At 41.3% G+C, this 24066-nt stretch overlaps 1 protein-coding gene across 1 annotated transcript in view; it reads left to right on the forward strand.

Moving 5' to 3' along the window:
• The first annotated feature begins 306 nt into the window (after positions 1-306).
• Positions 307-24066, forward strand: part of RFTN1 (raftlin, lipid raft linker 1) — a 96239-nt gene continuing 72479 nt past the window's right edge. Inside the window, exons 1-2 of the mRNA XM_063409342.1 lie at positions 307-695; positions 10775-10930. Coding sequence (XP_063265412.1) covers positions 10786-10930 — 145 coding nt within the window. The 5' untranslated portion in view covers positions 307-695; positions 10775-10785. The remainder of the gene's footprint in view (positions 696-10774; positions 10931-24066) is intronic.

The following is a 24066-nucleotide window of genomic DNA, read 5'->3' on the forward strand; positions in this document are numbered from 1 at the left end:
TCCAGTAGGTTGGCTCCCAGTCTGTACTGGTGGGTGCATGGGGTTATTCCTCCCCAGGTGCGGGACCCATTTGCATTCTAGTGGTATTTACCACTGTTGAATTTGAGATGGTTCTTATGTGTCCAACACCCCAACCTATCGAGGTCCCTCTGAAAGGCCGCACAAATCTCCTAGGTATCGGCCGCTCCTCCCCGTTTGTATCATGAGCGATGATGGGGGCAGTACAGGGGAGCTGCGCCGGGGCCGGGGTGGGGGCTGAGGCGGGCAGTGCGCGGGGACTTCCCGCCCTGGCCGGCGGGCGGAGCAATCCGCCTCTGGGCTGTGCCGCTGGAGCGGGCGGGAAGCGCGGCTGCCCCGTCCCTGCGCGGCTGGGGCTGGGCGCGGGGCTCTCGCTGCCGCTCGGAGGAAGAGGAAGTGGCCGCGGCCCCCGGGCTGAGCGGGAGCGGAGCCGCTGCCCCGGGCTGCGCCGCGCAAACTTTGTGCCGGGAGGCGCGGCCGTGTGGCGGCGCGGCGCTGCCCCGGCACCTCCCTGTCGCGCAGCCGAGGGGGGAGCGGCCCCGGAGCGCGGCGGGCGGGCACGGGCGGCAGCCGGAGTAGGAGGAGGAGGAGGAGACGCTGTCAGCGGGGCCGGCCGTCTCCGCCCGCCGGGCATCTTCAGCGCCAGCGGGCTGCGCTTCGCCCGCTGCCTGCCCCAGGTACTGCCGCGCACCCCACGGGCTCCGCGGGCAAACTTGGTGAGGGGGGGGAGGGGGTTGCTGCTGGGCAGGGCCGGCGCGCCGGAGCGGGGAAAGCCCCTCCGGGGCTCCGACTTGTCGTGGTTCTCTGGCTCCTGAAGTTCGGGGCGCGGGCTGGCCGGCGTGCCCGGGTTCGGAGGGGCTGCTGGAGCCCGGCGCGGGGGGGCACTGCCTCCTGCCCGCTCCCCGGCCGGGGTTCGGGCTGTGCAGCTGCTCCGCAGGGTCCGCTCGCTGCGGTCCTGCCCAGGGGCCAGAGCGGAGCCCGCCCGGGAGGTCGGTGGGGCTGGCGGGCGGTGCCGTCCTGACAGCCCATGGGTGGGGGACTGCCGGGCACCGCCGGGCTGCTGCGGCCGGCACGGAGTGGAAGCGGCATCGCCGGCAGTCGCCTCCAGCCAGTGCGGTGGTTGTCCGCGTCCAGCCCCCGCCGCGGTGAGAGCAGGGAGCTCTGAGGGGAGCCGGGCGGGCGCCCGCCCAGCCCGGCGCCGCTCCTCACATGCCGGGCACCTGGAGGCGGCAGTGCCGTGCGATCGTGTGGCTGGCTGGGGTCTGGGATTTTACAGTCGCTGTTTTCCATTTTTCTTGCCTTTTCAACTTCTTGATATTGTTTCAGCACGATTTTCTTACAATGTAAAGAGGCAGGCAGGGTGACCATGGTTCAGCATTTGTACGTCTGAGTGTGAAATACATCTCTCTTCTCTCTGGTTTGTCTGAATTCTTGTTACAACAGCCTCTTCTTACAGCCTGTGTATTTCTGGAAAAGAATTTAGTTGAATGGACTTTACAGTTCTTCTTTGATACTTTCGGCTTAGTCAAATAATTAATGGGAGGCATTTGTTCTGCATGCCGTCGGAGCGTGCTTCCCTCCGGAGCGCTCCCAGCTCGGGCCAGGGAAGGAGCTGAGCCAGAGGCTGCCAGTGGCACGACAGGGAGCGGTGCTGGAGTCCTGGTGGCGGTGGCTGCTGTGCTAAAGAGAATGCTGGATTTAAAATAATAAAAATGCAACTATACCTGAAATAATGTTCTTTAATGTTTTCAGCCAAAGTTTGGAGGCTGTGGTCTGATTGTATACTGCTTCAATTTTTATTCCTTTTAAAATAATTTACTTATTTATTTATTTTGTAGGAGAATAACCTTACCAGGATGTAGCTGGCCTCTAGCTTACAAGGGGTGATCTTTTTATACATCTACTTTTATTTTTTTATTTTAATGAATCCAATCCATTTCAGGTCCTGGTATTGAGTAACAGGTTAGTGGCAACAACTCTCTTTTTCACAATGCTAGTGGTCACATATGTGTATTTAATTTCTGTTTTTTCTAGGGAAAAAGAAAAGTCTTAGAATGAAGGGTTATTTTAGGAATCTAGCTTAACCTCAAGTAAGTTACATTAGACAAGGGGCTTTCCACCTCTTTAGTGTTGGCATTCCCCGGTCTGAGAATGAAGCATGAAATGAGTATATACAGCTGTGATTAAATACCTAAGGGAGTTCTGAGCTGTGGTATTGGGAAACACAAATACCATACTGGGTATAATGAACTGGCCTTAGACTCTGTGGTGGGAAAGCTGGGGTCTCAGACTTGTGAAGAATAAAAATCGAAGCCGATGAAGTCTCTATTTGAAGTAAGAAAAAGTATTCACATAACTCTTATTCCATCCCTAACTTCATGTGAGATTCCACAGCTTCACACCTGGCACTAGTGATCTACTTTATTTTTTGCCTTCCTCAGGTGGTTTGGGTTTTACTCCAAGGCAAACTAGCGAAAGGCAGTAAACGTAGGACTGTAGGACTGTCAAGTCTGTAGTTTTGTGATTTACCATGGTTTTTCTCACTGTCATTAAACAGCTGTGCATACATTGCAATATGCATCTGTTTCTCATGCCTGTTTTCTGTGGGTTCAGAGTGGTGTGGGGTTAACTTTAAAAGAAGGTTGGGTTCATATCTGACATTCCTGTGCATGCTTTTGTCAGGTTAATTCACTCTTTATTTTCTTTATTTTCTAAGTTGCTGTGATTTCTCTTTATGTTCTTGATAGTAGTTCTCTAAGTCTTTCTTAGCAGCCATGTTTGCACATGGTATTTTGGCATAAATTTTACCTGTGCATTGTTCAGTGACATTAACACTTTGTAATCTTGACCAAAGGTACATCACCTAGAAGTATTTTATAGAAAGATGTGATATTATCTGAACCTTTTGCTTTACTGAAAGACAGTATCATGGTATCTCCAAGTATTAAATATTGTGGAGGAGTGTTACAGGGTGATGTGGGTGGTGTGGGAGGCAAGGGTCTCCCACCAAGCTGCTGTTCCTCACAATGCTTGCCTTAAGCTCCACCAGCTCTCTCTGATCCTGTTTGCTCCTCTTCCTCCCACCCTGTTGCTCACATGCCCACACACCCCCTCACAAACCAGCTCTGTTTCCCCAGAGGAGTTTAAGTGTGCTGGTGGTGGGAGCCCGCAGAGGTGGCCTGGTGACTTGCAGGCCCAGGGACAGCGCTGAGCAGAGTGTGTTACACAGGGCAGCAGAGCGGAGCCCAGGCTGGTGATGTGCACACTGCAATGGGAACAATAGCACCTCAGAAGAGTTTGCTGAAATCACGTTATCAGGCTGCCGTGTTAGCTGACGTGCTGCATGCTAGTGCTGTGCTTTCTTTGGGACTTGTGTTTACAAGACCTGTCAGGGTAGTCTGTTCCAACTTTACTGAATCTGTATCATAGTTATCCATATATTATTTTGCTTTCTTCCTTAAGCTTAGAAACTCTGGAAGCTAGACTAGCAATTGTCTTAATTGCCAAATTATGTTTTTCTCTAATTTTTTTGTGTAGTCAGTACATTTTCTTGTCTCCCTGGGAGACAGTACCAAACCTGATGAAATAGTTTGGTTTTTCATTCTAGCAATTGGGGCTGCAGTTCATCGTGACAGGTCTTCCAGAGTTCTTGGTAGGAATCCAGATTAGTCCTGATTTGTGTTCTGCTTCTGTTGATTTGTGGTATCTTTGGCTTCTCCAGCTTGCCTTGGCTTCTGGCACATTTCATTTTATGCTGGTGTTTCTTGATCCGAGACTGTTCCTCTGTTGAACTTTGTTCCCGTCCCTTAAGCTCTCTGCTTATTCTACGTTTCCTTCTTTATTAGGTAATTCATCTCACTGTGTCTGGAAACCTTCTTATGAATTCTTTTGTCACTTCCTTGGGTTCCAAGTTCTGCAGATACTCATACTGTAGTTTAAACATGTTCCAGACCTCTCCAGTGCTTACATCCTGCGATTGCTCACTCCTGTTCATCTCACTAATGAATTCCATAGTTTTTGAGATTTGCTTTTTGAAATTGAAAACCTTAATTGCAGATTTACTTGGGTTGTTCTGCAGTTTAATTTAAATCAAATCAATCATAAAGGATAAATCTGGGATTATTCTTTCCACCAACCTTCCTGTAAGCTGAGATTTAGTTATCAGCCTTAAGTCTAAAATCCTGACAGTACTGGTCAAGTTCATAAGTATGTGGTGAAAAAAAATTGGTCAGCTGTAATATCTGACAATAGATGGGACTGATTTATGGTAATTGTTTTTATCTATAAGTTTTTCAGAATGTTTCAAATTGTTAGGTAAGCAAATTAGTTACTTAAGCACAGATCTCTCCACACAAACAATAAATATTGCAGTACTTACTGAATATATGCTTACATGTTGTCCTGGATGGTAATACTCTTGAAAAAAAAAAGACTAAGTGGGTATCTCTTAGTAAGGAATTTCCCTCTTAGATGGTGTAATCTCACAAAAAAATCTATGCAATGGTAAGCCAGGGTGGGAAAAAGGAGGAGAAGTTGGGAACATAGCTCTTTTCTGGGAACTGATCATCCTGGCATCCTATTCTGCTTTCTTTGTTTACCTGTACACCCAGTTCGTCAGGTCTGGTGTTTTTAATTCTGTTCTTTGATTATGCTGGTTTTTTGCCTTGTTATTCCTCCTCTGCTTCATTGCTTTAACTATGCTCGGAAAGTGACTCGACTGTAATTTGCAAGTGCTCTCAGGGTTTGTTTAGAGCTGAGTGGGGGCTAAACACTCTGGTGTTTTGTAGACTGGGAAAGATGCAAGAAATAAGTGACCACATACCAGCTAGTGAACTGAGCATGAAGTGCTTATTATTTTGAAAATGGAAAGGTCAGGATTGCAGGAGTGAGGATTTAAGAAAATAAGCATGTCTCATCACTGCACAACAAATGTGAAGTCCTGTAATTATTTGTAAATGCCTTCCAGCATCCCTGTGAGGTACCTAAGTATTGCTCATGGCAGGAAGAATAAAGATGAAAGGTCTTAACCAAAATCAAAAGAGAAAACCTATTAATACATTGCAGTTATCTTGTTTTCCAGCTGCTGCATTCATCAGTAAGAATACTATATTCTGTATTTTGTGGAAAGAATGTTAGCAATAACCTAGGATATGTATTTAAAAAAAATAAATTAATTCATTATAAAGCTTACAAAATACATTCACTAGCCCTGGCCCATAAATGATTAAAATATGTTAATGCAGGCAAGCTTGTTCTCACTAATTTTACTTAAAAACAAGCTGACAAGCATTAATTTTCCATACAGTACGTTTTCCTTGGATGCCATTGTAAGTACTAAAATTACCTTGTTCCTATTTCAGCTGGTAGTGTATTTCACTTACACATTTGCTAGAATATTCAGTCTAATGCTATATACCTAGCAGTTGACTCTAAGATTATAATTATTTAAAAGAATTGTTTTGGAATTATTTTCCAAAATCATCCCTCTAAGTAGTCGTTGACATTATGCATTGATTAGTTGAAATAAACTATTTAGCCAATATGTACTTAGTTGATAAGCATCCCTTAAATTACTTATTCTGGTAATCTGTTCAAGCTTCCATTAGCCATGTGGTTCTGTTACATTTCAGTGTAATTTTCATTATTATTCCTTGGAGATAGATTGCCATGGAGTTTCATGGAAGGATGGATCAATAAATCAGAAAATTAGCCTCATTTGTTCCCCAATATACCCCCAAAAGAAAAGAGAGAAGGCAAAGGTTTTTTTCTTTTTCCTTCTTTTCTTTGTGCTGTTTTCCTTCTGGGAAGGAATCCTGGGGCCTGAATTGCTGTTAACAAGAAAATAAGTTGTTAGCTACATGGTATTATTTTATCCTTTTTCTTTGCTATTTCTGAACTTGTTGTATTTCATCTGTTTTGAACACACACAAGCAATGTGGGAAAGCAGATTCAAGCTGCAAGAGGGTATTTTAGCAAAGCTGAGGTTCAGAGATCATCAGTTGAGAATTTGACACATGAGCTCTAAAAGAGCTGCAAAAATTTCTATGATACATTCAAGATAAATTCGTTTTCGTGGATCACAGAGGTGATTAAAAGCGGAAATACTGCTGTGGTGTTTTTTGGGGTTTTTTTGGGGTTTTTTTCCCTCTTGCTGACTACAATTTGTTGTCATTTTTTGGCTTTTTTCATGGCAAAGGATGGTACTGGTTTCAATAAAACTTATATTGAGAAGTGGTGTTCGGGGGCAGGTAATTTGACATGCTGGGCTGGGTTTCTGTCCTGTACCTCCAGATGCTCCCCAGAGCTCCTCTGCTCCTAAAACACACAATGCAAGATGGTGCTGGGGAGGAGGAGGTGGCAGCAAGAGGTTTATTCTGCAGCTTGTGAGTTGAGTGTTTGGGATGTGTGAATCCTGGGTTAAATTTTGCAGAAGCAAGCTGCTCCTTTACTAACCAGTGAAGGCCTTTGCTGCCCTTCACAAGAGAAACGAAGGAATTAATTGACTGGGCATTGCTGTTGTTCTGCAGCTCAGCATACCTTCTATTCTTGATGCTTTGTGGAATTAAAGTGAAGATGCAGACTAAAAAACCCCAATCTGTTGTGAGATTTGGGGTTCAGTTCTGGTTTTATCATCACATGGCTGAACAGGTGAACAGTTTGAGATCAACAAGATCATAGAGCACATGTAAGATGAATTTGCAGTCTAAGTGAGTTTGTGGACAGAATTAATTAGTTTTTCTGGCATGTGTAATTGAAGAAGTCCATAGCTAAATCATAATTTTAGGGGTTAATGTTCTGCATTAAATGTTACTTTTTCAAGGTTTTTTTTAAGTATAGAACTTCTGAGTTGATAATTAATTTCTGCATTAATGAAAAAGAAAATGTCTTAGAACCTACTGCAGAGCAAAAAGAATTTGAAAATTTGGCAGTGGCTCTGAAGGATTGTTTTTCAGTTTACTAAAAAGTGAATATTGGTAATAAAATTTTGGTTTAATATGACTAAGAGTGGAATTCATGCGCAAGTATAGAAAGCCAGGATAAATCTTTGTAGTACTGTAGCCTTAAACATGTCTTATAGCAAAGTAATACCCTTTCTGAAAATGTGCATTGAAGTGGGTTTAGATTACTTTGAATGCATCAGTGGTGAAGATTTTTTACAGCACTTTGATAACTGCAATGTAGAAAACTAGGAAGATGAATAATTTCCTGTTGACAAATAGACTTGTAAGTGAAAAGCAAGGAAATACTTTCAGATGGTGGTGGGAAGACTCTGAACAGCACTACCTTTACTGCAAATGAAAGGAAGAAGGTAATAACTTTGAAAGGTTATAAAGCAAGCTGTCCCAGAAGGACTTTTGTGGGATAACTTTGAGCAGAATTTGGTGATTGAGTGATGACTTGTCATCCACACATCATCAGTATATTTGAGAAAACTTTTAAGTATTCCTACCTCCGTGGAATTATTTTCGTACTTAGACTCCCCTGTTAAAGTAGGAACTTTATTTTTAAGATTTGTTTTCTACTGCTGTAGCACTTGTATTCTAATTACAGTGGAAAAGACTGTGATGTTGTGAAACTTAATTTTCGTCCCCTGATCCTTCATTTTTTTCAAGTGAAAGCATCTTTTTTCATCATCCTTTTCCATATACATGCTTTAAATAACATAACTGCCCATACTTAGTGAAATGTGAGGAAGCCTTTATCCTCAAGGATACTGTTTGAAGTTTTAGCTAAACAGAGGAAAGGTGAAAATCAGTTCTAGGAAGCAGTCACTCAGGGAATTAATAACAAAAACATGTTTTCAGTCCATTTCCAAGTGGACAGGTAGTTCATGCTCAATAACTTTTGGTTTGTCTCTGTTCTCAGAGGTCATTGGTCACGTGGGTAGTGAGGGTGGAGGAATTTTTCTCCAAAGGGCTGAGAAAACGTTTGCTGGAGAGGCACAGGAGAGTGTCTGTGGCTGCTGCTGGAAGCACAGGCTTTTATTTTTTAGCACTTTCACCCCAGTTCGGGAAAAAATGCAAAACTCTCCGTGATGTGAAATGCAGAATCCCCAAGGCCTCCTTCTGCAGCCATCACTGTCTAAAAGTCCTATGAATTTCAGACTATTTGTACAACTAAAGGTTGCAGGCACTGCAGCGGAATGACCTCTGAAATGGAATTTTTTGCCTTACAAAATGCTGTGTACTTATGATGTGCAAGAATTACTGAGCCATCGCTGAAACAAGGAATTTGTTACATTTGCTAATGCTTACTGCTAGCTTAATTCATCACTAGTGCAAGTATATTGCTAGATGTGTTCCATTATAGTTCGTGGAAAAATACCTGGTGTCTTGTTAGGCTCGTTAATATGCAACACATGTTTATGTATTAAAATAAAAAACATTTTAGAGTGAAGCAAATAATATTGCACAGGCAAAAGAAAAAACTGCTGTATATATGAAAGAATAATCCTTTGATGGTAATAGTTGTCATTACCAAAAAAAAAAAAAGGTGCAGAGTATCACTTTGGGAACATAAAAAGGTCATGAAGATTTTTAACCTTAAATTCCAAATTAAAAAAAATTGAGTCTGCAAACCTCAATTTCATTAGTAGAATGGTAAAGTATTATTTCTTTCAAAATAATCAGGGAAGGTTGTTTTCTGCTGGATGAATCCACCAAATATTGAATCTTCAGGAATGCAGATGGCACATCATCCTTTTTTCTCAATACTAGAGGTCTTTATAGCAAATGATGTTTCTGCCTCCAGATTCTGTGTGTTCAAATATTTATTATGTTACTTTTTTCAAGGTTGATGTGTTCTTCAGTCCTATTTTGACCTGTTTGTTAGGGACTTTGCAGGAAGATGTTGGTGTGCATTTATGGACTTTGCACATGATAAGGAGGTGGCTGATATTGTTTAGCCCAGACTTTCACCTCCTTCTTCCAAGGGTGCTGGAGAATGGAGTGAGGCTATTACTGAACACAGCACAAAGGAATAGAGCAAAGTTATGAGGGATGAGTTGGAAACTTCTCAGTTAGTTGTGTTGGAGAAAAATAAGGAGAAACAGGTTCTTTGTCTGCTAGGAAGTTGACAGTAAACTGTGAGTGTGATGATTCAGCTGTGAATGATGATTTTAGGTGCAGTAGGTGTATTATTTGCTGTAGAGACAGGGGAACGTGAGTGTTATTTTCATAAGCCTGGTTGAGATCTCATTTTGAGCATATGGGCACCTGTGTTCATATAGAGAAATGAGAACAGTGATGCAAATGAGAGTGAGTGGGGTGATGAAGGGAGCAGAGATCCTGTCTAGGAAATGCCAGAAAAGGACTTGAATGCATTTATCACAGCAAATTACAGCAAGGGATTTGGTAACTATTAATAAGAATGATTTAGCAACGAAGTATGAGGGAGGGACAAAATTTATAAAAGTTAAAGCACAGTATAAATAAAAATGTAGACAATTTTCTGTAAGTAGGTTCCAAATACATTGGGGCTGTATATTTGACTAACTTTCTAAGCTCTTGGGGGATGGAGCTGTGGCATAAGCTTACGAGCAGCTCTTTGGAGACGGTGAAGCTGAACAAAGTTTTCATTCTCTGCTTGAAGTTTATAATCTGTCAAGGTAAAAGCAGCCCTGATCTGTGACTGAACTTTCTCAGGTGCTCACTGCTGTGTGTCACGGCTTGCAGAGAGGCTGTGACACTGATGTTCCTGATGCTGCATATAGTGTGTTCCCACTGAATGGATCCCATGCCTTTAAGTGTCTGGGTGGCCTATGCAAACCACTCTTTGTTACTGAGTGTTTATTCTGCATTTCCCTCCCTGTCCTTAGAGCATGAGTTTCTCTATGTAGGTGGAGGCAGGATGTTGGTTAGTTTGTGATGAAAAAACCTCACATGCCTACGTGGTATGTCTTCATACTTGCTGGTTTTTTACTTGCTGCTGGTTGAAATAGTTTACCTGAGCCCCACCAGTATTGTTGAGACGAATTAGAGGGTTTGGATCATCTGGATATTTTCACCAAGTAATTCTTCCACTCTTTCATACTCAGATGAGCTATAATGTGCAGGATATTGAGAAACATTTAATGTGTAGCAGGAGTGGTTGTCAGGAATAATCCTTTAAAATGTTGTGGGCTGGCAGCTTATGAAGGAGAACTAGATTTATCTAATGCAGTTCCTGTGGCCAGGTGCCTCTTCTGTTTTGAAGACAGATTTGTAAAGTGCCATTATTTCCTAAAAAAATGAGGTGGGAGGAAGTGAGGTTGTTTTGTAAATGTAGGTAGTTCTCTGCAGAGAGAACTTGCTTTTTCCACTGAATTACAAGGCTAGATATCAATGTGAATATTACAGAGATCTGTGTAAAAGTCGTACTAGGTGCTCTCTTAGTAACTGCATATATGGAAAATTTTACTAGGTTGACAACCTTAATATTAGCAAGTTATTTTGCATTTTCTGCTACTTTTTATAATGGAATATGTGTCTTTCAGAATATACCATTGAATATGTTTGAAATATGCAAAATACATGTATTAAACTGTCAATTTTCCAATAAAATAATAGTATGCCTGAGGGTAGATATGAGTAGTGTATACTTAAATTACTATCTGAGCATTTATTTAATTACATGATTTTATGTAGTTTGTAGGCAGCTTGTATTTAAAAATTAAAAACCACCTTAATGTACTAGTGTGGGGCATGAAACAAGAAAGAAAAAACTCAAAGTTAATCATGTTTATGCATTTTCCCTTTTCTCTACTTCTTTGTATTAGGAACTGCTGAAATGGGTTGTGGATTGAACAAATTAGAGAAGCATGATGAAAAACGACCTGGTAATATCTATTCAACTTTGAAGAGGCCCCAGGTAGAAACCAAGATAGATGTTTGCTATGAGTATCGATTCTTGGACTTCACGACACTAAATGATAGTAAGTACATAATATTTTTCTTTAGATTTTTTTTCTATTAAAGTAAATGTGTTAATTAGTCCATAATGTTTTTTGGATAGTTAAGTTCTTAAAATATCTTCAATTTCTTTAAGTAAATGCCTTCTCTTCAGTCATAATGCTTCCATTCAGAGATGTTAGTGAGAATTTTGTATTAATTTTAAGCCTTACAGCTAATTACAGGTTATCAGATTTTAGGTTCCTTTACCCTTCCCCTTTTATTCGTTTTCTTGGAATCTTCTTTGTTTTTTTTTACTCTGTTGTGAATATTTGTTTCCTTAATTTGCATTTTATCCAATTTTCATATGGTAAAGCAATTCAGGTCTGCAAGGTTATATACTTTACTGCTCCCTTGCTGCTCTCTGGGCTCCATGAGGCGTATTTTGAGAGGCTGAAGTTAGTGTCTTCAGTTTTGATAACTTGCCATAAATAACTGTTATGCTGTTACAGATATTTACAGGTGCACCCATGTAGGTGGAAACAGGATAGTGGGAGACACTAAAGACCTAAAACATCAAAGGGGTGAAGATCCGGTCTCATGCATTTTTTACCTTTTTTTTCTTCAGTCTGAAATAGTCTTGTTTTAATTCTTGCGACAATCCATAGATATTCCATTTTTTCCCTTGCTGATTGACGTCAGGCATCTCTGCCAGTATTGCTCACACCATTGCCTGTGCCCTCTTTCACTTCAGAATTAGCCTGTTCTACAAGTGATTACTCCTCACACCATTTGGTGAGTCTGAATCAAGTCTGAATCTTGAGCAGAAGGCTGGGACCTGCTTCTTGCTATATATAAAACAACACAGTACCCAAATCTGCTAGAGGTGGCTGGCAGGATGCCAGCTAGAGCCTCTGTGCTCTTGCCCTGCAGTGCGCTGTGACTTCTCTTGTTTTTCAAGTCAGGTCAAGGGAGAAGTGGGAGCCACGTGTCTCTCGTGGTGAGAGACAGAGCTGCCGATGTGTCACTTGATGAGACACCTCATGCAGCTCAGCGTGTCAGCCCAGAGTAGTGGGAATTTATTGGGTCTGAAAACCTGCTGCAAGTAAACTTGAGTTTGAAAAAGGTGGAGGTTTAGAATAGGTGTTTGGACAGGACTGTGCTCTTGCAGGCAGTTGTGAGAGTTGAGCCTACAAGTCTTTGCAGACTTTGAGTGCCTGTCTTCTGTGTTTGTGTTCTCTTATGTTTTTTGATACACTAATTGGGATGCACAGCTCTTAGTGAGAGCACCAAACAAATGGTAGAGGAATTTTTTTCATGTTTATGTATTGCAGTTGTTTCAACATTTATGTGTTTTTATTTCAAAGTGAACTGTTTATGTCCTTTGATAGTTTGACAGCTTTTACTGAGATGTATTGCAAGTTGTGTCATTAGCGAAAATGAATTAATATTGAGGACACACTTCTCCAGGCTTTTCTGGAACGTTCATCACTATTGAATTTCTCTCAAACTTCAGCATGTGCATTATCCTGTTCTCTCACGAAGTCTCATCTTTGACTCCGCTCTGTGGAGGAGGAATCAGTACTTGTGGTAGCAATGTGGCTTGCCTCAGGCACAGAGAATATCTGGTAAAGAGAAAAAATTAAACCCAGGCTTTCCAAGTCTGATTAAATGCATAGGTCTGTTGTAAAGCATATTTGTATACGTTTTTCTTACTCATCATAGATTGTTATATTATGATTTTAGGAGGCATGGCTTTAACGAGACTGTTAGCAGAAGCACTTCTATCATATTCTTGGGCTTGCCAAATAGTGTAAGCTCTCCACCTCCACTGAGTTGTGCTTTGGCATGTTGTATCCCCATCACTCCAGCATCTGAAGATGTCAGCAGATAGGCAGATGTGGGGGGATGGAGCTGTTGGTGCTGCTCTTTTTTGTTAGTTATCACCTATGACTATGTGCTCTCAGGATTGGCAGTTCCCTCCCTGTTCTGGTTGTTGGCTGTGTGAAGGCTTGGGTTGTACTGTGTAGTGTTTTGACATTACAGGCTTTTTTCATCATCATTGGTTCATTTATGTTTTTTGCTGAGAAATACCTCTGCAGATAAACAGAGTTAACAATGAGTGTTTCACCTATATCTGTGTGGATTTGGAGGCTTCTAAGAGTGAAATGTTCCTAGCAGTGTAAAAAGAACATTGGGATTGTGAAGTCTGTCTTCTGTGAATCTACTTTAGCCCTTCCAGCTATATGTATATCCTGACATAATTTTTCCACAGGTTTTCTCCTTCACTGAGTTTTTAGAATAAGCCATATTAAATTATGAGTATCTACAGAGTATTTTATTCTATACTTATGCTAGGCCTTATTTACAAGGCTAGGGAGCTTGGCAGCGCAGACAGGTACTAATTTTTCTCTGTAGCTTTTATATAGCAATGATTTCTCTGAAAACTATATCTCTCACAAGTATTTAGTCTTAATGGTGAGAAGAATTTGATTATCTCCATGTTGCATGTGGGAGCTAATTCACAGGTTACTGCCAGTTGTTTTCCAAGTGCTTGGCATTTCCTTGTGTGTTTCAAAGCAGCTCGTGTTGACTTCAGATGTGGATGCTGGTCATATTTGCAGTTTAGAACTGCATGTATTTGCAAATTTGATACTCAGATAATGAGAGATCAGTTCCAGAATGTGGCATATGTTTCAAGTGCACTTTGTCTGGCAGCTAGACAGATGTAGGTTTTTGCAGCTGTATGTGGGGAAATTCTGCTCCCCTCTCTTGCCTCTTATCAGCTCTGTGAGTTGATTTAACTCATGTATCTGGCAGGTTAAGCAGTTTTTTTGTTTGGTTATCCTCCACCGTATCTGTGTCTTGTGGAAGGGTCTGAAGAATGCTGGAGTGGGTAGAAGTGAAGGGAGCATTTTGTCAGGAAGAGAAATAGGACTTTCCTTAAATCAGCTCACACTATTATGAAATCACAGAATCACTGAGTGAGCTTGGGACCACAGTGGGCCATCTGATCCAACCTCCCTGCTCAAGCAGGATCATCCTAGAGCACATGGCACAGGATTGTGTCTAGATGGTTTTTGAATATCTCCAGTGAGGGAGACTCCACAACTTTTCTGAGCAATCTATTCCAGTGTGCAGTCACTTGTGCAGTAAAGAAATTACTCTTTGTAATCAGGTGGAACTTCCTGTGCATGAGCTTCTGCCCATTGCCTCTTGTCCTAGTGGGTGGCACCACGAAGAAGAGCCCAGCTTCATCCTCTTCACACTCACCCTTTAGATATTTTGTACATATTAATGAGCTCCCCTCTTGCCTCTTCTTGAGGCTGAACAGGCCCAGCTCCATCAGCCTTTTGTTGTAAGAAAGATTGCCCAGACCCTTGACCAACTTTACAGCTGTCTTGGACCAGCTCCAGAAGTTCCATGTCTGTCTCGTATTGAGAAGCCCAGAAGTGGACACAGCACTCCAAATGTGGCCTCCCCAGGGCTGAGCAGAGGGGCAGGATCCAGGACCACCTCCCTTGACCTGGCAATGCTCATTCCCTTAGCATCACTCATGAAAACAGGGATAAAATACTGTTCTTACAATCATTTTTCTGGAACATTAGCTAGAAACTTAACCTAGCTTGCTTGCTATCTTTGGTTACTACTTACCTTCTGGCGTATACAACTAAAGGAATGTAAGGAGATATGCTCCTTTATTACACTGTTTTATTCTTTTCTGAACTTTTGCCTTGCTTTGCACTGATGCAGATGTCCAGTGGAAAACAGTGTTTGATCACTTACTCTAGTGCTGAGTAAATAATGCAGAGATGGAAAAGACAGAATTAAGCTTGCAATTTTTGTTTTGCAGTGTTAGAAATTGATGTACTTGAAGGTGAAGTGTGTAGGGAAGGAGTTTCCAAGCTTTCCAGAAAAGCAGGCTATGAAGAATCCATCAGTTTCATTGTGTGCCACAACACTTCTCAGTGTTGTATGCTTCTCCAGAATTAGAGTGATTAGATTTGCCACTGTCCATTACTCTTTGAGAAAGTGTGAAAATTGTGATCAGCAAAGAGTTTTTAGTGTAGATAGGCACTCAAGGAGTAAGGGGCACTTGGCTAAGACATTTCATACTTGAGGTGGGCATACTTCTTTTGAGCTGTTGGCTTTATAAATCTGCTTATGAGCCTCATCTTTCTTGTTTCTGTTAAGGTGGCCTCTTCCAAGAAATCCTAGTCTGTCTTCCATGTTATCCCTTGACAGCGTCATTCTGTGTTCTATTCTTTAGTCATCTATACTGTCCGAAGCTTATGGGCTGCTTTTCTCTCTCAGGTGAAACCACATCAGTTTTCACTCAAATTAAATTGATAAAATCATCACACATTTTTACTTGTGAAGAAGACATTACTATATTTGTGAATTGGGTGGCTCATTGCTGGTTCAGCGAACTTTCGTAAGAATTGCAGAGGAATTTGTCTTCTCACTGCCTTAGAGACAATACTAATGTTAATTAGCAATGACTGAATTTTATAACAATTAAAAAAACAAGGAAAATAAAAGACAGCTGCAGCAAACCTTTTGCCACAAAGCTGGAAGAGACAAATTAGGGTCTACTCTATAATACTTCAGGTCTTTATTGAAAAAAATCCCCAGACAACAAAAGATTGTATCATCTGCCCAAAAGTCAAAAATTGTTTCTATTTTGCATCTCTCTTCTTGCAAATAAAAGAAGATGAAGAACAATCATGTTATACTTCTGCTATCTCCAAGTTTTATTGGAAATAAGAGGCAAATGGTGAGGAAATCTCAGGAGGATATGTGCTGGCAAATGGAATAGTCTTAAGCAACCAAGTTTTCAACAGTGCCTCTGTGGGGTAAGCTGGTTTGTTTTGTTTTGGATTTTGTTGGAAAGAGAAATATTTCAGTAATCTGCATTCCTTCCTTGCTCTTATCTGATACACTTATTTTGGAAAACTGTAATTGCTTTTACAGATCATACAGAAACTAAGTTAGCTTATTCATACTCTATTTCTTTTGTTTCATCTCTTTGGTTATGATGACCTTCTGAGAAAAAACAGAAATCTGATAGTAATTTATCTCTTCACTTCTCAGAATAGTGTGGAATTTTTGGTATTTAAGAGAATTTTTTTGAGTGACTTGATTGGAATATTTTTTTCTGCTTTGCTTTACATTCCTGTAGTATTTCATTGGCCTGATGAGTTATGATAGGTTTTGACCTTGAATAAAGTTGGCATGAAACAAATGCTAGCCATGTGATGAGAATGGAATGGGGTATAAATTTTTTTTAGATGGGGAAAGGCTATACTCTGAACAAGCCATTTGTGCCGTAAAACCACTAAAATCCAGATGTTTTGATGGAATGAAAAATAGCAATACTTCACATGTCCCAAAAAAGTTTTTAAGTTATGATGTGAATACATGAGCATATGGTTTTTATCCTGATTATCAAGAATTTTTCTCTTTAATAAAGAAAAAAAAAATCCCACCCAAACAACAACATGAAGAAAATTACTTTAAAAGTAAGATTATTAATTACATTTTAACTTTCCCACCATATTTTTTGCTTGAATGTTGTAAGTGTTGTAGTCTAAGGACATATACCAGGACAGTACTCTCGGTTTAATAAATTTACTACATACAGAAAACCTTCTTTTTTGAGGCATTTTGGGGTGTATATATATATAAAATAGGAAAGTGTATTTATCTTTCAAGTCCTGACAAGCATATGGATACTTTACCATCATGTTTTGGAGACAGCTATATTGCTTAAAACCCACTTACCTACAGTATTATTAAAACAGCTGTGGCTGAGCCTTTGATTTTTATTGATTTTTTTTCAATCCTTTGTAGAGGGCATTATTATATTAGAATCAACAGTTAAGAATATATCCATAATGAAATCTTTTATTTGAGATTAAATTTCAGTTTTGGCTTAAATTAATAGAAGCCCCCTCACTTTTCCCCTCGGAGAAGTAAAGAAGTCTGATTGAGAATTGGAAATGTCATGCACTGCAAATTGTGCAAGTAGAGGACAGGGAACCATTTTTCCTGTAAAATGTGTATGCATTTTTTGTCAGGAAATTATTTTTGCTCTAGAACATAGTATTTGTTGGTTTCAGTGCTTACGTTCTCTTCCTATCACTAATTTTTGTGTTCTATTAAGCAGTTATTTGTGCCTGGCTTCTGCTTTCTGTTTCTCTTCACTGTTCACTTAGGAAAAAGAAGGCAAAACCCAAACATAAAAAATAAACAACTCCAAGCAAGTGGTTGTGTGACTGAAAAAAGAACAAAACCTGCAACTCTGCATTTGCAGGTGTTATTTGATTTAAGACTAGTAAAAGCAAATATTTCCCCATTGGCAAAGTTATTTAATTTTGTTTTCCTTTCTGTAAGTAGAAGAACATAAATTAAATTAGCATTAGAGTTTTGTATTTCAAGTTGACCAGATCTGTTACCACCATTTCGTCCTCAGGAGTGATGAAATAAAATTAGCACAGCAAAATGTTATTAGGTTATTTATGAGATGTGATAACTTGAACCAGACTGGGTATGCATCATCGATAACTGACTGAAACAATGCTTCAGAGCAGATTAATGTGTAGCAGGTTCAGAGCAGAAAGATGATGAGCAGGAGAGGCCAGTGGATTACTTCTTTGTAGCCCAGATTCTGCTAATACTTCCCCTTTGTTAAAGTTGTGTCCACATGCATATCTCATTTTGATTATATGTATGTGATATAAAGAATCAACATAAGGGTTTTGCTGGATCTGAGCTTCTGTCCTTTCTGTTAATGCAAATACAAAGAAATGAAATTCTATGGCTTGGTCTTCTGTTTCAAGTAGATTCTGTAGCAGTACAGAATGACAGAATATTCTGAGTTGGAGGGGACCCCCAAGTGTCATTGAGTCCAACTCTTTAAGTGGATGGCCCATGCATGGCTCGAATCCACAACTGGTTTGCTCCAGCCAGCTGAGATAATCTCCAGTAACCCTTCAGAACTTGCCACTTGCAAGTCACAGCAAATTAAATGTTCCTGCTGTAGCAGTTTATAAAACTCACTTGAGTGTCTTGGGAAACTTGCAATTTGACATAAAAGGAGCATTCCATATGTTGGGAGTTTAATAAATGTCATAAATGACATCATAAATGTAATTGCTGGAAAGAGTTGTTAGATTTGAACTTTACTGTTTTTAAAATAAGGGATACACAACTGTGAGACATGTTTTAGTTTCTAAATGGAAGCTCTGCTTTCCATAATTGTTGTATATAGATCCTTGTTGTGATAGACTGCATGCACTCACTTTTTCTTCTAACATTTATATATATGTGTGTTTTGTATTTGTACATCAGTGAGGTGTACAATACACAGATACACGAATGTATTGTATTTTATACCCATATATCAGTGAGAGGGATAATTCCTGGGGATATGGGCTTTCAATCACTTAAGTTTTGCTTTATTTCTGCACTCAATTATACAACAACAGAAAGTGCAAAGAGCTTTATCTAAAGTCCTGTGATAAGTCACAGAACTGGGAATAAGTCCTGGGCAGCCCGTTGTGCTGGTGCCTAGATCATGGCCTTCAGAGCAAGAAGCTGGTCAATAGTATGAATTAACTACACTAGCCCAAGTCTTAATAGTTCAATACCTGCAGAAAAGCTGTACTGTTCACATGATTTCAAATGTAAAAAGCCTAAAGTTCACTGGCATTTCTTGTCCCTTCAAGATCCAGCTGTACTGTGACACTGTTATTTTGTGTTGGAATTATACATTATAGACCAGTTGAAACCTTACATACAATTTGGTATGTATGTTAGAACATCTCAGATATGTTAAAGAATATAAGTATCATGTGTTTTGGAATTCTGTTTTCAACTTGTGCTTGGAAACATAGTTTTGATTTATGGAATCCCAAGTACATCTGGTGATGTCAGCAACTATTTCTGTGGATTCTGCTTGTGTATTTAGACAATGGGTGTGTGCAAAACAGAAATGGACTAGGGAGGAAGGGAATATTTGCAGGATGTTCTATTTATACGTGTTGCACTTTGTCAAAAAATGTGTGCCACAATAGTCATGTGGGCGCTAACTTTCTAGTCTGCACCCATTCTTAGAATGAAGATTGGGTTCCTATAATAATTCATTCTTACCATGCAGTTGTTTATTTTATCTACTGCGCTAGCTCAAGGTTCTTCGTAATGTTGTTACTGAGTTCTTCAGAGAGATAAATTCCATACATCACATTTATATGAATGCTGTAATTCACTCACATTATGGAAAAGTACATCCACTGTCTAAAAAGAGCTCTCAACTTCCAAGAAAACTTTCCTTTCTATCAGCAACTCAGGAACTGCACGTGATCTTTCTGAGTGGCTGTGTCTCTTCTTTGGCCTCAGGCTTTGCACATTTTCCCAAATCTTCATGTGGTTTTCATCCTCCTGATGCTGTTCAAGAGCTAAGGAGCCAGACTTGGCAGTCTGCAAGGCTGTTAGACAGGCATTTCTGATGGAATGATGAAATTATTAAAGCCACAAGGGCCCAATCCTGTTTTCTCAGAAGAAGAACTTGCCCAGTGTTTAACTGGAGCAGATCACACAGTAACTTCAAACTTGTAATTTAAATAGTAAATGTCTCATGGTTTTATTATGGGAGAGAAGTGATTAGGAGTCATCCCTGTAGTAATCTGCTAAGTCTTTTTAGGACTTGTTGCTACAAATTTCTTGACATCATCCAGATAAAAGATAATATACAAAACCTGTGCAGTGTTGTAATGGAGTTCTTAACATATTTACAAAGTAAAGTATTGTTTTTTGGCCAAGATCTCACATAAATGAAAGGTTTAGAATTGGTTCATCCTGAGTGGAGTATAGCCCCTTTGAGAGAAAAAAAGAACTTTTGGTGTCCACTGCTCTTGACCTTGAGATAATGAAAACAACAAATAGATGTACATGGATGGTGCAGGATTTTTTTTAATATTTGCATTTATGTTCCTCATATTCCAATGTGAAGAGTAAAAAATCTCTATTGTGGTGGAAATGGTGTCAACATTCAGCTGTTTCACAAAGCCTGTAACAGTGTCTTGGGGCCAGGTTGAGGCGGTTGCTTCTGGGCTTTTGGAGGGTTTACACTCCCAATTAAATGTGTTTGAGGGTTTTACTTTGAATAAGTCATGTGTTCTGCTGTACACTGGACATCCTACAGCACATGTTTCAGAGCAGCCTTCAGGAAAGATATCTGAAAAATGCTCCTGTCTGGCTTGTGAGCCCTTCTGGGGGCCGCTCCAGGACGTGCTGTTTTGTCCCAGTGTCTGTCTCACGCTCATGACTGTACTTGTCATTGCTCTGCCCAAGTGACACTTGTAAAGAGATTCCACGTTCAGAAACGTGTCTGATTTCTGTTCTGCATCTGTTCTGGGTTTGTTTTCTCTTCCTGCATTTTCATACATGCTACCAATGCAGCTACAGCCTGATGCCTTCTCTTGACTTCTTTTCACTGCTGGCAGCTGTGGCAGCTGTACTTTGTGAGCACACTGCAGATGAGCTGACTGCCTCCTGCTTCATCCCAACTGTTGTCTGAAGATGAAGACATGGACTGTGTTTTACCTTTATGAGATTTTGCTCTTCTGTGTGCTCTACTCCACTGGGGAGGGTACCATGGGTGTGGGACACAAAGTTGGACTGATAGGGCTAGTGCTTGCCTTTCCACAGTGAGGATGGTGTGGTAGGTCAGAATTTGCTGTTGTACAAGCTACTGCTTTGGCTTTGCTGTTGTTGGATGAAATTCTTGGAGTCCAAACCTGTGTTCACTGGTGTACCTGTTGCCCTGTGGAGTCCCATGATTGTAGTACCTGTTGGTCAGTTTGGGGAGGGAGGGCGGCTTTGCCAGTGTCATCCTGCAAATACTGTTGCAAATACTGCTCTTGCAGAGAGTCTCAGCAGAGCTCAGTGTCTAGAAGTGAGGAGATCCAGTCTTGTCCTGGTGGCATTTCGCTGTTTATCCCTTTTATATGGGCATAGTTACTTTTTCTCTTGCCTGACTTTCAATGCCTGTTTTGACCTTTTGGCAGATGATTCTGGCTGCTGTTCAGTGGCCCTCAGTAATCATAACAGGCTTTGGACTGAGCTTTTTTACTAAGGAAAACATGGCTGAAAAGTAGCAGCAGCAGCACACCATGCGGGAAAAGGGAGGGTAAGAGTCAAACTTGTGCGCTGCTCTTATGAGAAGTGATAAAGGAGGGAGAACTGACAAAAGGAACAGTGATAAAGTCTGTCCTTCTGCTCCCCCTGGCTTGGAGAGAGGACATAAAGGAGAAGGAAGGGGAGTAGTACAGTCTGATCAAGTCCTGCAGTATGGAGATTAGCTCCCCCCTACTCTCAACAAGCAAGCATGTATTTCTCCCTGGGAAGCATCTGTTCCTTCCCTGCTTTTCTTTTAGCTTACAGAGGAAGTGGCCTGCCAGCCCTGTTCCTAGGCTTTTGGCTGTGGCATCCCGTGCAGAGGACCGTGCCCTGTCAGCTGCTTGATAGGCTGTCAACACTCAGCTGACATGTCAGCTCGTATGAAGCTCCAAAGGGTCTTCATAGCCAGAATCTTTCAATCCTAGAAGCTGCCTCCACACTCTTTCCCACAAAAAAAAACCAAACCGGCAGTCAAGATATCTGTCAGCCTTGTGATGAGCTATAACATCCCTAGCCCAGGCTCCCTGCCATAGCATTCCTGCTGCTATGCCCCAGACAACACAGACACTTCAGGCTTCTCCACTGAAGAAGTGGAGTGGAAGGCACAGCTGCAGCTGAACAGCAGTGGGGCAGAAAAAGAGTTCAAGTAACATATTGGTTAACTTTATTGTCAGACAGGATGAACATAGCCCAAAGTTAGAAGTAAAGTGGTAAGAAAAACACTGAGGGAAAGAGGGATCTGGAACTCCAGATCAAGGACAAAGACAAGAAAAAAGGGTGATGGAGTGCTGGTATAGCCTACACCAGAAACATTCCCCCAGGGACCAGCATGACCAGAGAATTAACTGGAAGAAAATTTAGTCCAGCTGTGGTGCCTGGCATTGCACCTCCAGTCGTGGAGAGAACACGAGAGGTATGCATCCTGTCTGTGAGCTCCATGTTGAAATGGGGAGATGTTGTCGAACCCTGGAAAGACTGGGGACTAGAGTAACGTGAGACCAAACCAGTATGGTTTCCAGCACGAACTCCGCTTTATTCCGCGAGATGGCCGGTTAAGTACAGAGCAGATAGTTTACAGTAGCAGGTGCATTGTGATAGGCAGTGAGCATACAGAAGTATGTAAGCAATCTAGGATTAAGGTGGCTACGGAGATCTAGTGCCATTACCTCCATGCTGCGAGTGGCCATACCTTAACACATACCTAGTAGGAGATAAGGTTATCTGCTACTACGTACTCGGAACGTTCCGCGGCCTACTAGGCCCAGGCCTGAGGCCTAGTTTGGCCTAGTCTGGAATAGCTCAAATGGTATCTGTGAGCATATCATGCCCACGATACCTGAGAAACTCGGCCACAGGGAGAATAAAAGCAAATCTTCCAACATCCTTCCATTGAGTAGCACCTCCACTGGTGCAAGAGGAGGCCTCCATGCCCTGGGTATCTCTGCAGCGGATCACACACAGAGCTAAGAAGAGCTCCAGGAGCAGGACCACGTTGGTGCTGCTGTTCCCCTAAGGGAGTATGGGACCAGTTGGCTTTTCATGAGTGCAGTAGGAAGGCGCACTGCCCTGAGGCCTCTGGCACCCGTGTCTTCCAAAGAGGTAGAAACACCCTGACCAGTTGTAGATTGTGGACACAGAGACCCCAAACATTGTGTGTAATACCATTGCTCTGTTCTGCTGTGTTTGGACAGGGAAGGGATTTCACAGCAGCACCTCGCTGTGTTTGGAAGCCTAAGAGGAAGGTGTTAGCCTGACACTTACTATGCCTTGCTCACTTGGTATGAGCACTCATGCATGCTGGAAAGAGGAGAAAAGATCTTCAGAAAGGAGTGGGCATCAGGAGAAAATAGAGCAGATGGAATAGGGAAAGAATATCTAAAGACAGGAGTAACTGAACACATAAACTAAAAGAATCTGAGGGTCATGAGTGACTGTAGAAATGGAGGGACAGATAGCATTTGACATGTTTAGCAGGAAGAGAAGACATAGCCTTGCATGAGTTTTCAGTTTTTTGGGAGCTTTCCAGTACCAGAGGGATGCCTTTTTGTTGTGTTGTATCAATGAAGCCCGGCAGGGACTGTGGCTGTCATTCTGACAAGATTTGCTATCAGGTTCTGCTTAAATAAAACACATCATATCATGCATGGGCAGGCACATGGTCTTTTACTGAAGAAGACAACTTACATTTCTGGATTCAGGTCCCTTTGGGTCTGTCATGACAACTTTTTTTTTAAATCTGAGTGACATGAAAAATGTCCTCTGAGTGTGCTAGACTTACTTCATTATTGAACAGGGGAAAGCTTACTTTAAACCTTAAAATGCTGTCATTTTAAGAAAAGATCAACATTTAATTTCAGTTTTGTTTAAAGAATGACCTGAGAACATTTAGGTAGTTTATAATTTAGCAGGAAACTGCACAATTTCTCACTTTCTTTGCCCAGTTCTGTAAATACGTAGAACTGTTGCTTTAGCAACAAGCATAATTGTGACTGCAATTTTAATTGAGGTTGTGAATATTGTACTCAGCAAAATAATGTAGTTTGCAAACCTTAATGCCCGTCTCAATCTTAACTGTTCTTCAGGTTAGTGTTCTTACAGCATTTGCATGGGTTTTATGAGTGAATGCCTCACCTGCATTTTCTTTACCTTGACTTGGTATGTAGAGAGGCATTGTTCCTGTGCCCCTGAAGGTGCTCTATCTGCTTCAGGCCTTTGTTACTGTTGTGTTTTTCAGTGCCTGTGTGTATGTGCACAGCTGATAGGTAGCTTACAATGTCTGTAGAAGATGTAAATATACAACCAAACAAACATCTTGCATTGGGCCTGGTGTAATGCCCCTTTTTGCCATAGGTCTCCGTTTAGTGCTGCGTTCTGGGTTCATGGCTAGTCTGCAGCAGTGTCAGAACTCTTCAGCACAGTCACTTGGTGAAATACCATTTGATCATTACTATCTTGCAGCCATAACATATTACAAAGCTGATAATGATTGATCCAGGCC

The sequence above is a fragment of the Prinia subflava genome, chromosome 1 (assembly GCF_021018805.1).
Source record: "Prinia subflava isolate CZ2003 ecotype Zambia chromosome 1, Cam_Psub_1.2, whole genome shotgun sequence".
NCBI lineage: Eukaryota > Metazoa > Chordata > Aves > Passeriformes > Cisticolidae > Prinia > Prinia subflava.